We start from the raw sequence: 14406 nt of genomic DNA, 5'->3' as shown, positions 1-14406 counted from the left end.
GCCACTGTTCCGTACCATGAGTGAGGGTAGACGTAAGAGAATCATAGTCTGGTTGCCCCAACATATCTACGTACATTGTAGGGGTCCCGTATAAACTTGTACATCTGTGGAACAATACATAAAAATACTAGTAATCTCACACAATGCCTGCTGAAATATTTGCACATAGATTAATGATTACCCTCAAAAATACAGTAGGAAAGATATAAAAAGAAGATAACGATATCTATGACTGGCACATTGAAAGGAACAGGAGAACAAAGGAAAATACTAAAATATATAAACACGAAGGCGGCCTGGCATCTGCACTCTATCACCTCAGTTGCCCCTTTCTCAGCAATGCTGCCACATACATCGCCACCACTGTCGTGACAAGAGAAGTGAATGTAGGAGAGCTCAGTTGAGCATTATACATGCAATTTATTTTTCTTCTTCATCTACAGAAAATAGTTATATGGGGAAATTAACTAAGATGGGAGTTCTATTTCAGATGGATGTTGCTATGGGCAACCAATCAGAATCTACTTCTTATTTATTTACAACCTTCTAAAACATAATAGATATTATCTGATTGGTTGCCCATTGCAACATCCCATCTAAAATAGAACTTCCACCTTAGTAAATTCCACCCTTAGGGGGAAAATTACTAAGATGGGAGTTCTATTGAAGATGGGAAGTTGATCATAGCAACCAATAAGATTCTACTTCTTATTTAGTAACTTTTGGAACAGTGGTTTCCAACCTCTAAGGGGTTGATTTACTAAGATGGGAGTTCTATTGAAGATGGGATGTTGCTATGGGCAACTATTCAGGTACTATTATTTTAGAATATTGGTTCCCAGCTCTGGTCCACAAGTACTTCTAACAGTTCAGGTTTTCAGTTCGTCAGCGCCCGCCCTGAATTCGGGGATTGGTGGCCGAATAAAAGTCAGTCTTTGATTAAAGGTGAAAAATCATTTGATGGTGATTTACCCTGTGGCCGCATGCGAGGGGATGTACTTGTGTACATGTCCCCTCCCATGGTAGAGAGGAGATTCAATAAGCGGGGAGGGTCGTTCAGCGGGGCTGTGTTTACCTGTTCGAGCAGGTCTGAATCAGGCCCTAAGTGTGTGGCGCTGGCTCATAGCACAGAGGTACAGCATGTTCCGTGCTGCACCGATGAAGACTCCCAGCAGCCCTGGATTGCAGGTTAGTGTAGAAAATAAAGGTCTGCATGTACAAATGTAAAAATGTATGTGTATGTACCATGTCACAATCCAGCTAATAATCTTCTACTTTTATTCCCTACTTTTTCCCGAAGCACCAGCATTTATAAATCTTCATTTTTTCAAATTATTTTTTCTCTCCATCTCAATCTTTTATTCCTATCTTTATCTTCATTATATATTTTTTCTTTTTCTTTATTTTTAGATTCATTTTCATCCATTTATATATTTTGACATTATTTTTATTTATTTTTATTATTATTTATTTTTCACATTTCTATATCTTTTTACTTTGATGTGCATATTTAGTATTATTTTTTGTTTCCATTTTTTAAAAATGTATTCTTTTTTTGAGTTATACACTTTTTAACTTCATACTAAACTATACAAAGCAAAAAGCTTTTTTAGCCCAACATGGCGTCTTTTTCATGAGGTTCCCATCTAAAATGTTTTTTTACAATAAAGTTTTTTTACCCTTTAAAAAGACAACAGCAACAAACATCTTGAAAAAGTGCTTTTAGCACAAAACGTGTTGTAACCTGCTGCTCCGTGAACCACATGCTATCCCCCTGCCTGCCCGACATCTGAGCCCGAGCAGCGGCTAGTGTGTGACGTCAACGCCGGGTGCCTGCCAGACGGATGAAGAAAGGAAGACGCGGTTTACATTCGGCCACCGTCCTTGGTGTCCCCCACATTAGAGGTAGGAGAGCATATCAGGCCCATGGACTTTCAAAGTGCCCCATAAGGAGTGTAAACATTTCAATCCATTATTTTTATCTTTATATGCATTTCACATAATTTTCATTTACTATTTTTAGGGTACTTGTGTATATGCAGGGCACCCAATTTGCATACGTACGCAGGCTTAGTGAAATCACATCGCACGGCACGGTTTTGTGCCAGACTATAAAATCAACTCCACACTGACGTGGATATTGAGGGTATGAAAAAGTCAGGACGACGCGTTCCGCAGCCCCTAGCGGGGCTCGCTGCGCTCGTCACGCTTCGGGGTGATGTGGATAGTGGGGGGTGTGCTAAATCCCATTGCATCACATAGACATGTACACTGGGGGTGTTTTACTAAATCGCATCGCACACAAAATCACATGCGATCGCATGCGATTTTGTGTGTGATGCAATGCGATCGGCAGTCAGGGTGCAGTGAATAAATGAACTAGTGAGATCACATTGCATTACATCGCATGGCACAAAAACGTGCCATGCGATGCGATTTCACTATGCAGAATAGCCCACTAAGCAAATAGCTTAGTGGACGCCCTGCTAATACACAAGTACCATTTTTAGTCTATTTTTTTTTAGAATTTTATTCTATTTATTATTTATTATTTTTCATTCATTTTTATCTTATTTCTCAACTATAATTGGTACTTATGTAGTATCTGGGCTGCCGATTTTTTGATTGTATGCCTTAAGTTAAGGCATACAATCAGATGCGATGCGATGCGATATCGCATCGCATCGCATCGCATCCGATATCGGATGCGATGACCCGATTTTTCCATAGGAATCAATGTTAAAATGATTCCTATGGAAAAATGGGTCCTTTTCATACCCCTACTATCCAAGTGGGCATGGAGTTGGATATAAACCTGTGGCGAGCGTAGCGAGCCACCGAGCCCGAAGCGTGGCGAGCGAAGCGAGCCCCGCGAGGGGACGGTATTCGTCCGCTCGCCACGCTTCGGGCTCGGTGGCTCGCTACGCTCGCCACAGGTTTATATCCAACTCCATGCCCACTTGGATAGTAGGGGTATGAAAAGGACCCATTTTTCCCATTGAATTCCATGTTAAAATGGACTCAGTCCATTTTAACATTGATTCCTATGGAAAAATCGGGTCATCGCATCGCATCGCATCGCATCGAATCGCATGGTCGCATGCGATGCGATGCGATCTCCCGATCCGACCCGATTTAGAAATCGGCAGCCCAGATACTACATAAGTACCCTATAATTTTTCATTTTTCATTTCATTTCTCATTAACCCCTTGCAGGTGTTTCTATTCTTTCATCACCCTCCTTTCCCCTTTTCTAATCATTAGTGCTTATCCTACCATGCAAAATGTATGTGTCACACTGAGCTGGAATTACAGGTCCAAAGCTGCAGTCCTGCGATGTAAAGTGCACAAAATATTTATTTGTGTAAAATGCATAAATGCACTTGCCTTTATCACTGTTGGTGTAGGGGAATCCAGAGCTCTATGTTGGCTCCTGGATCCCCCATGCCCCTCTTAAGCAAATATAATGCCTTCCCTTATAGCCTCCTCAAGAAAATGATATGGGAAGGAAGAGGGAAAGCTAGGCAACATAGCCATCTAATTGTTTTTTAGGGAGATCTAAAGGGCTTCCAATCAGCGCCTAGGAGACTGTCTGTAAATCTTGGATCTCAAATTCAGATTACAGATGGTGAGCTGGGGTTCTTAACAAATTTCTGAAGGTTTGTTTTGGAGGGAACCTTTTCCCACTACAGATATGGCGAAACCTGTCCCGTGACTATCCCCGGAAGGAAGGCCAAGGCACAAGTGACCACTCCCCACATAGGGATAATGTTAAAGGTGAGCATGCTCTGGGAATGTCAGACACATGGACTTACAGTATCTTTATTAGGTAAAAGCAACTCGGTGCAACCACCCCCTATTGTGTTTTTTATTAGGATAAAAATTGGGGCATGCAACCTCTGACAGAGAGATATATATATATATATATATATATATATATATAAACAGTCCAATAAAAGAGCACTCACCAGACTTTTTCTTCAGGATGCAATTAAAAAGGTTTAATACGTCACCATATATTCATGTCGGTATGTCGACGTTTCGAGCCTCACAGGGCCCTTTGTCAAGACCACAATATAGATGGGTATACAGCTCCAAAACTCATTTTGGAGCTGTATACCCATCTATATTGTGGTCTTGACAAAGGGCCCTGTGAGGCTCGAAACGTCGACATACCGACATGAATATATGGTGACGTATTAAACCTTTTTAATTGTATCCTGAAGAAAAAGTCTGGTGAGTGCTCTTTTATTGGACTGTTTATATATGGCTGTACCCCAACGTTGGATTACAACCTGAGACCTGCACCCCAGCAGTTGAAATTGTGGATTGTGAGTGCCGGCTCCTCTGTATATATATATATATATATATATATATATATAGTAGTTTGTGGTGTGCGGTCCGGCACTCTCCCCTCCTGCCAACAACCCCGGTGCCTTCCAGGCATTAACGATATGAACATACAAGAAATAGGCGGCACTCCGAGGTCTTTGTAAAATAACTCTGTATTTGGATCAGGACACCAACGTTTCGAGGCTTACGCCTCTTTGTCAAGGTGAAGTAAAATAGTGAACAAATGTGTAGTACAGAAGCTTACCTTAAGTAAGGTGAGTGACACCGCCCCTCCTTCCATTCAGTCAGCGCGGGCTTCCCGTTCACAGCGGTGTCGCATAGCACCGAAACTGGCTGTATCTTCACGTCACTTCCTGGATACCACTTGAAACGCAAGCCGCATCTGCTGTATGTGACGTGAGACGCATATCCCCGTTGTGCTGGATGGTAGACACTTCCTGGTAGGGGGACAGACCGGCTGCTGGAAATGGAAGAGCGTTACAATATGAGTACAATGTATCAAAATCGTGCACAAAACAATGAGGACATGAATAAAAAATATCATGATTGGTGTAAACAACGTAATAAAGTACTCTATAGACTAATAAAATACAAACTAATGAATAAAGTATTAAAAGGTGGGAAAGAAAGCGGTTAAGGTAGCAATCATTATAGTACTGCATGTAAAGCTATATAAGCTACATTTAACTTATTAGGGTATTAAACACCCAGATGTACGGGGGTCATGAGAAACTAGTGACCCTGTATATGTCAGGGTCATATCTATGTGGCACAATGCTATGACGTGGACAATATCACAACAGTGTAGTAACCTGGGGGCTATATAACCTGCACCTAGGTCCAGGGTGCATGGTGCATATAATATGACTGTTCTGCAGTTCTATAAGAAAACTGAGAGGGGCAGCTTGTCATTAAGTCCCAATGGTTTTGTCGAATTTAATCGATGGATCCAGGTTGCCTCCAGTCTTAGCAGTTTGCCTTCTCTATCTCCTCGGCGTATGGATGCTGGTACATGGTCAATAGCCATGTGTTTTAAGTCTGTGAGTTTGTGGTGGGCTAAGGCGAAGTGCTTTGCAACCGGTAAATCCGTATCCTTGGAATTACCAGCTAGGGCTTTTTTGATGGATGACCGGTGGTTTGCCATGCGGTCCCTCATGGGCCTGTTTGTTTTGCCCACATATATCAGTCCACATGGGCATACAATAGCATAAATAATATATGATGACATACAATTAAGAATGTAATTGATCTTGTAGTTCTTTCTTGTCATTGGATGTATGAACACCGGGCCTGTGATCATATCTGAGCACGTAGTGCATTTGACGCACTTGTAACATCCCTTGGTTTTAGTGAGGATGTTTATTTGTATCTCTGGTCTCTGGTGTTCAAAGCCTGTGACATCTGTGTGTACTATGACATCCTTAATATTGCACCCCCTGGTATAACACAGCATCGGACGTTTCCTCTGAAAACAAGTTAATTGTTTATCCGTTTTGACAATCGGCCAGAGGGCCCGAGTTGCTCGGGGGAGTACTTTACTAGCAGGCGTCAGGCTGGTAACAAATGGCATTGGTTCATCATCTTTATTAGTAGCCACTTTTATGGACTTCGTCAATAGCATGGTTCTGTCCATATTCAACACCTCAGTTTTTTGGATTTGTAATTGTTCTAATGGATAGCCTCTTTCTACAAACTTTGTGATAAACGTGTCCAACACTTTCGGTAATAGGTCCGGCTGACTGGTAATTCTGGCTGCCCTCATCATTTGTGACTTGGCTAGCGATTTTTTTAGAGCCAATGGATGGAAACTGTTAGATTTCAATGTCGTGTTCCTGTCAGTAGGCTTGACATATATTTCCGTTTGTATGGAATTGTTAAAGATTTTGACCATAACATCAAGGAAATGAATATCGCTGGTAGATTGCTGGTATGTCAGTTTGATGGTTGAAGGTCTGGAGTTAATCTTGTTGATAAGTTCTTGTAATTCAAGTTCACTGCCGTCCCAAACCATGAACAGGTCATCTATATATCTATTGAAGATGAGGATTTTACTGGATGTTGCTGGATCTGAAAAAAACATCTCCTGTTCTTCTTGGAACATATAAATGTTCGCGAAAGATGGCGATATCGGGCTACCCATCGCGCACCCAGTCTTTTGGCGAAAGAACTTCCCGTCGAAGAGAAAATAGTTCTTTTTGAGTGTTAACTCCATCAATTTCATGAATAGCTCCAATTGGATGTCCTGCATGTTTTGTGACATCAAAAATGTTTTCATCACTGCTAGACCATGTTCCTGGGGGATGCTGGTATAAAGACTAGCCACATCCATTGTGACTAGTCTGGCTCCGTCTGGTACCCATGTAAGGGCTGAAAGGGCATTCAGGAATGCAGTGGTATCCTTAATATGTGAGGGCTGTTGCATGATGATGGGTTGTACGATGGAATCTAAAAACTGTAAAATTGGATGATAAATGGAATCTGGTGCGCTGATGATGGGACGGCCGGGCGGATTGCAGAGGGACTTGTGGATTTTGGGGACCGTATAAAAGATGGGTACCTTCGGGGATTTTTGTGACAATGCCCCACATAACTTTGATGAAATTAAGCCTTCTTTAGATGCTTTAACCAGAATGTTATCAATCTCAGCTTTATACATGTCCGTGGGGTCACTGGATAATAATTCATATGTCGTTTTGTCCATAAGTTGTCTATATGCTTCTGCTTTGTATTCAGATAGATCTTGAATTATGAGGCCCCCGCCCTTATCTGCTGGCCTGAACGTTACATCTTTATATTTTCCCAACTGTTTGAGGGCTTGTTGTTGAGATCTGTTCAGGTTCTCATGGGTCGGATGGGGTGCAAGCACCCCATCCGACCCATGAGAACCTGAACAGATCTCAACAACAAGCCCTCAAACAGTTGGGAAAATATAAAGATGTAACGTTCAGGCCAGCAGATAAGGGCGGGGGCCTCATAATTCAAGATCTATCTGAATACAAAGCAGAAGCATATAGACAACTTATGGACAAAACGACATATGAATTATTATCCAGTGACCCCACGGACATGTATAAAGCTGAGATTGATAACATTCTGGTTAAAGCATCTAAAGAAGGCTTAATTTCATCAAAGTTATGTGGGGCATTGTCACAAAAATCCCCGAAGGTACCCATCTTTTATACGGTCCCCAAAATCCACAAGTCCCTCTGCAATCCGCCCGGCCGTCCCATCATCAGCGCACCAGATTCCATTTATCATCCTATTTCACAGTTTTTAGATTCCATCGTACAACCCATCATCATGCAACAGCCCTCACATATTAAGGATACCACTGCATTCCTGAATGCCCTTTCAGCCCTTACATGGGTACCAGACGGAGCCAGACTAGTCACAAGGGATGTGGCTAGTCTTTATACCAGCATCCCCCAGGAACATGGTCTAGCAGTGATGAAAACATTTTTGATGTCACAAAACATGCAGGACATCCAATTGGAGCTATTCATGAAATTGATGGAGTTAACACTCAAAAAGAACTATTTTCTCTTCGACGGGAAGTTCTTTCGCCAAAAGACTGGGTGCGCGATGGGTAGCCCGATATCGCCATCTTTCGCGAACATTTATATGTTCCAAGAAGAACAGGAGATGTTTTTTTCAGATCCAGCAACATCCAGTAAAATCCTCATCTTCAATAGATATATAGATGACCTGTTCATGGTTTGGGACGGCAGTGAACTTGAATTACAAGAACTTATCAACAAGATTAACTCCAGACCTTCAACCATCAAACTGACATACCAGCAATCTACCAGCGATAATTATTTCCTTGATGTTATGGTCAAAATCTTTAACAATTCCATACAAACGGAAATATATGTCAAGCCTACTGACAGGAACACGACATTGAAATCTAACAGTTTCCATCCATTGGCTCTAAAAAAATCGCTAGCCAAGTCACAAATGATGAGGGCAGCCAGAATTACCAGTCAGCCGGACCTATTACCGAAAGTGTTGGACACGTTTATCACAAAGTTTGTAGAAAGAGGCTATCCATTAGAACAATTACAAATCCAAAAAACTGAGGTGTTGAATATGGACAGAACCATGCTATTGACGAAGTCCATAAAAGTGGCTACTAATAAAGATGATGAACCAATGCCATTTGTTACCAGCCTGACGCCTGCTAGTAAAGTACTCCCCCGAGCAACTCGGGCCCTCTGGCCGATTGTCAAAACGGATAAACAATTAACTTGTTTTCAGAGGAAACGTCCGATGCTGTGTTATACCAGGGGGCGCAATATTAAGGATGTCATAGTACACACAGATGTCACAGGCTTTGAACACCAGAGACCAGAGATACAAATAAACATCCTCACTAAAACCAAGGGATGTTACAAGTGCGTCAAATGCACTACGTGCTCAGATATGATCACAGGCCCGGTGTTCATACATCCAATGACAAGAAAGAACTACAAGATCAATTACATTCTTAATTGTATGTCATCATATATTATTTATGCTATTGTATGCCCATGTGGACTGATATACGTGGGCAAAACAAACAGGCCCATGAGGGACCGCATGGCAAACCACCGGTCATCCATCAAAAAAGCCCTAGCTGGTAATTCCAAGGATACGGATTTACCGGTTGCAAAGCACTTCGCCTTAGCCCACCACAAACTCACAGACTTAAAACACATGGCTATTGACCATGTACCAGCATCCATACGCCGAGGAGATAGAGAAGGCAAACTGCTAAGACTGGAGGCAACCTGGATCCATCGATTAAATTCGACAAAACCATTGGGACTTAATGACAAGCTGCCCCTCTCAGTTTTCTTATAGAACTGCAGAACAGTCATATTATATGCACCATGCACCCTGGACCTAGGTGCAGGTTATATAGCCCCCAGGTTACTACACTGTTGTGATATTGTCCACGTCATAGCATTGTGCCACATAGATATGACCCTGACATATACAGGGTCACTAGTTTCTCATGACCCCCGTACATCTGGGTGTTTAATACCCCAATAAGTTAAATGTAGCTTATATAGCTTTACATGCAGTACTATAATGATTGCTACCTTAACCGCTTTCTTTCCCACCTTTTAATACTTTATTCATTAGTTTGTATTTTATTAGTCTATAGAGTACTTTATTACGTTGTTTACACCAATCATGATATTTTTTATTCATGTCCTCATTGTTTTGTGCACGATTTTGATACATTGTACTCATATTGTAACGCTCTTCCATTTCCAGCAGCCGGTCTGTCCCGCTACCAGGAAGTGTCTACCATCCAGCACAACGGGGATATGAGTCTCACGTCACATACAGCAGATGCGGCTTGCGTTTCAAGTGGTATCCAGGAAGTGACGTGAAGATACAGCCAGTTCCGGTGCTATGCGACACCGCTGTGAACGGGAAGCCCGCGCTGACTGAATGGAAGGAGGGGCGGTGTCACTCACCTTACTTAAGGTAAGCTTCTGTACTACACATTTGTTCACTATTTTACTTCACCTTGACAAAGAGGCGTAAGCCTCGAAACGTTGGTGTCCTGATCCAAATACAGAGTTATTTTACAAAGACCTCGGAGTGCCGCCTATTTCTTGTATGTTCATATATATATATATATATATATATATATATATATTATACATTGTGCAGGGGGTAATTGGTATAGTAATGGAAGGCAGGTATACTTCCCCCAGGTTTCTGACATATGTGTTTTAAAACCCCAGGAGATTTGCTGGTTCTGTTTGAGCTATTTATAAAAACGGATACAGGGTCCTGAGGTTGGATGGTTGAAGAGAAAAAGGATTCTCTGTGCCTTGAGTTGCTTCCAAGTGTGCCGCCAGATCTAGAGATGCCCAAACCAGTTTACAGCCACCACCAGTTCAACTGTTGTTTACTAGTCTAATTTTTTCATTTAAAGGGCCAGTGTATTTTATTTTTGTTACCTGTAGGGACCAGTGTGATTGTTTTATATACAGGGGCTTTTTTCTGTGAAGGGCCAATGTGTTTTACCCTGTGGGATCTCAGGGTGTGTCTTGGCTATTTTAAAATCTTATTTAGTGTGCCTCAAGGTAAAAAGGTTGAAAATCACTGACCTAGAGCATTTTTTCCCTCCTAAAGATGGTCCTGTTGGGGGTGACAAATATATCAGTGTTGCCTACCTGACCATCTCCTTCAGGGAGAAAATGCTCTGTTCCTGGACTTCCCTGGTAATGTAGGATTGCCATCACCTGTGGTGGAACACCTTTCTTATCAATTACCTAGCTCACCACAGGTGATGGTAATCATACATTACCAGGGAAGTCCAGGAACAGAGCATTTTCTCCCTGAAGCAGAGGGTCAGGTAGGACTGGGCACCAGCGACCAGTGATTTCTAGTCAAAATTAGGTAGCAACAGAATTGCTGTTGCAAACTGTACACTGAGCAATCTGGATGCTGAGCAATATATTGCTAAGATATATTAAGCCAAAATTGCTGAGCAACCAAATTGCACCGTGTGTACACACCTTTATAGCTAGAGACAAGAATTCCTTTATGTAGGTCATTGGAATAAAAGTGTCTTCTCTAATATCCACAATACTAACGCGCTGTGCTGCATTATCTCTTATAACAGGTTTTTCTAATGATCGCTGGCGTCACATCACTACTCACAGATTTTTTTTACAGGAATTTCTATATACATTAGCAACAGTTTTGTATTACATAGATACAGGATAATGGGCGGGATGTATTAATATACATCGCCGCCCTTCGCCTGCCAGCCGCCGCGATGCTACCGCATATGTACTAACATATGCGGCTAGCATTGGGTGTGGTGGCTGTCAGTGTCCCCCTGCGTCTCCTCCTCCCCCCTGCAGCCGGATGTCCTCCCGGCTGTGACACCTGCTGGGGGAGGAGGAGATCAAAGGAGGGAGGGGGGGGGGGGCGCGTGGACGGCGGACGGCGATAGAAGCCCATAGGCTTCTATAGGGTATCGCCACCCAGAGGGTGGCGATACCCTGCCAGGCGAAGACGGGGCGGATGGGTATTGGTACATAGGAAAATGCGGTAAAACCTCAGTTTTACCGCATTTTCCCTTTAGTACATCCCGCCCACTGAGAGCAAACACTCAGACATAAGTTATACATACCTCCCAACATTACCCTCTCCAGGAGGGACACAATGCTCTGTTCCTGGACTTCCCCCTGAATGTATGATTGCCATCACCTGTGTTGAACCTGGTTAATTGATAAGAAAGGTGTTTCAACACAGGTGCTGGTAATCATACATTAGGAGGGAAGTCCAGGAACAGAGCATTCTGTCCCTCCTGGAGAGGGTCATGTTGGGAGGTATGGTTATAGGAAGAGGAACACAAATAGTACAATAAATAAATTACGGTACTTCTCTGCTGAAATGGCTTCCAGCACAGCTCGGGCTTCAAAAGTTGGAGACGGCAAGACCAGTGTGGGACCATAGACAGCTGTCACAAGACTGCCCAGAACGGAGCCCATGCAGTGATACAGGGGCACTGGAAGAGCTATTCGGGCTCCCTTGAAAAGTAACAATGAACAGAGTCAATTATGGTGATTAGCTAATACGTGCACATATGTAAACTAGGGGCCCGATTCAGAAATATACACAAATCCGTTGCAGCTGCAATTTTGTATGCAGTAGTTGTGTGAAAATAAGCAAACGTCGGGATTTATATTGAAATGTTCACTTGATGCGTCTTTGAATTGTGTACAGAGGGCCTGATTCAGAGATGCGGCCTGCATGTTTCGGTGATCCTCTTCTGCCGAAGACACAGCATCAGGTCACTTGCTTTAACTTCGGCCATCTGAGTAACCCACAGGTTATGCAGGATGGCAGGGTTGTTCATGCTACAGAGGCCAGGAAATCTGTATCCAGAGATTTAGACCCTGGCCACTCCCATAAAAATGAGGCGTTACTCCCCTGTTTTCAGGGAAGTTGGCCAGCTCTGCCATCCCCACCCCCAAATGCCGGCAGCCTGTCAATCAGTCTGCAGCTTGAGGGCACCATTGGGTAAACATAAACCTCCAAATCAGGCCAAAAGACACAATCAATGGATGAACATTGGTCAAACTTCAACCGTACAAGTAACCCTATAGACTGAGACGCCAGAGCAATAGTAACTGCCTATACGAAGCTGTGAAATGGCCCTGAGTAAGTCGTAGCACACCTGTGCTTGAGATGCCAGTCCCCAATTACTACCTACAAATGGCCCCTTTCTGCTAATCACTTTGTGAATAAATCCTCTCTGCATTCACCAGACTACCGCAGCACATGTGCAGTGCAACTTAGACGCATGCACTGTGGCAGGCAAAAAAAAGAATTGCTCCACTTCATACAATGACATTGTATCCATCCCAAGTGCATACCTCCCAACTGTCCTTATTTCTGCGGTACAGTCATGATTTTTTGTGACTGTCCCTCGTCCCACCCAGGGATGGCAGCAGTGTCCCGTGGCCCAGGGAAGGTGGGCAGTTGGTAGTCCCTGTCACAGCAGTGAAAAGACGCGTGTGCACAGTGTCTATTCATAGGAGACAGAGGGGGAGTCATGGACAGGACCTCTCAGAGCGCTGGCCATGCCGGTAAAACAGGGCGTGGCTTCACAATTGCAGACATATACAAAAAACTTGTCCTTTTGCATGATGTCACGCCCCCTTTGGAACGAGCGCTGGTATCCCGATCTTTAATAGCTGAAAGCTGGGAGGTATGCATTGTAAGTGTATTGTCGGTACTTGTGTAGTATCACGGCTCCCACGATGGGCATCGTATAGGAAAAAAATTGCATGCGATATGATGCGATGCGATGCCATTTTTCACAGAAATCATTGACATGTGTTAAAATCATGTTAAATACACCCCAAAGGGCATTTGTTACTGTACCACCCCCACTATGAACGCCAACCTGAAGCGTGGCGAGCGCAGCGAGCCCGCGAGGGGCGGCGGTACGCGTCCTACGACCTGTGAAGGTATCCGCGTGCGCTCGCCACACTTTCTATTCTCAACTACACGCCGACGTGGATAGTGGGGGTATGAAAAGGTCGTAGGACGCGTACAACCGCCCCTCGCGGGCTCGCTGCGCTCGCCACGCTTCGGGTTGGCGTTGATAGTGGGGGTGGTACAGTGTGAAAAAATACATTTTGGCTGCATTTAACATGTTTGCTACTAATTTAAATGCATTTGGATGCATTTGTGATCAAAATTGCATGCCATCGCATCGCATGGCATGCGATGCAATGGCATGTGATTTTTACAACAAATGCATAAAAACCCTGGAAAAATCGCATCGCATGCCATCGCATGCCACTACATTTGGCATGCGATGGGAGCCGTGAAGGTATACAAGTACCATATAAGTCTCTCACCTTCTGCCAGTTATAGCCAAATCTCATACCAATCTGCCGCGCATTGTTTACAATGTTGTGATGGCTCAGAGTCGCTCCTTTGGGATATCCAGTTGTGCCCTAAGACAGAGCAGAGTACGGAATGAGTGTTACTAACTAAAAGGAAGATTAGGAAAGTGGGTGTTACATACCTCTCAACATGACACATTTTCCAGGAGGGACAGAATGCTCTGCTCCTGGACTTCCCTCTGAATCTATGATCTCAATCACCTGTGGTGAAACACCTTGCCTATCCATTACCTAGTTCAACACAGGGGACAGCAATCATAAATTATGACAGAAGCCCAAGTGTTGTGTCCCTCATGGAATGGGTCATGTTGGGAGGTATGGTGTTAGTCACATATGAGATATACAGCATGAGATACTATAATGAGAAGAAAATACACAAACATGGTTATGATTTTCATGGAACCTGAGAAGACCTTACGTTTAAGTATAATGCTGTATTTGCTCCATTCCACACTAACTAAATAAGGACCCTGAAGGATCCAAAACGCTACAAGCATGATCTCAGCAAGAACTTATTTAAAATAAGCCCAAATGTCTGTGATCGCTTTCCTAATACACATATGTGAACCTTACATTTGTTTTCATGCTGATGATTCAGAGACCTATGCAAATAGGGTCG

The 14406-nt window shown here is 43.2% G+C and overlaps 1 protein-coding gene across 1 annotated transcript in view; it reads right to left on the bottom strand.

The window, feature by feature from the left end:
• Nucleotides 1-14406, bottom strand: part of LOC146008613 (medium-chain acyl-CoA ligase ACSF2, mitochondrial-like) — a 144263-nt gene that overhangs the window by 38817 nt on the left and 91040 nt on the right. Inside the window, exons 7-9 of the mRNA XM_083148087.1 lie at nt 13740-13838; nt 11749-11897; nt 16-104 (exon numbers count right to left, since the gene is read on the bottom strand). Of these exons, the coding sequence (XP_083004213.1) occupies nt 16-104; nt 11749-11897; nt 13740-13838 (337 nt within the window). The remainder of the gene's footprint in view (nt 1-15; nt 105-11748; nt 11898-13739; nt 13839-14406) is intronic.

Source organism: Crinia signifera, chromosome 6 (assembly GCF_055691185.1).
Source record: "Crinia signifera chromosome 6, ASM5569118v1, whole genome shotgun sequence".
NCBI classification, from domain to species: Eukaryota; Metazoa; Chordata; class Amphibia; order Anura; family Myobatrachidae; genus Crinia; species Crinia signifera.
This window is presented reverse-complemented; position numbering and strand designations above follow the sequence as displayed.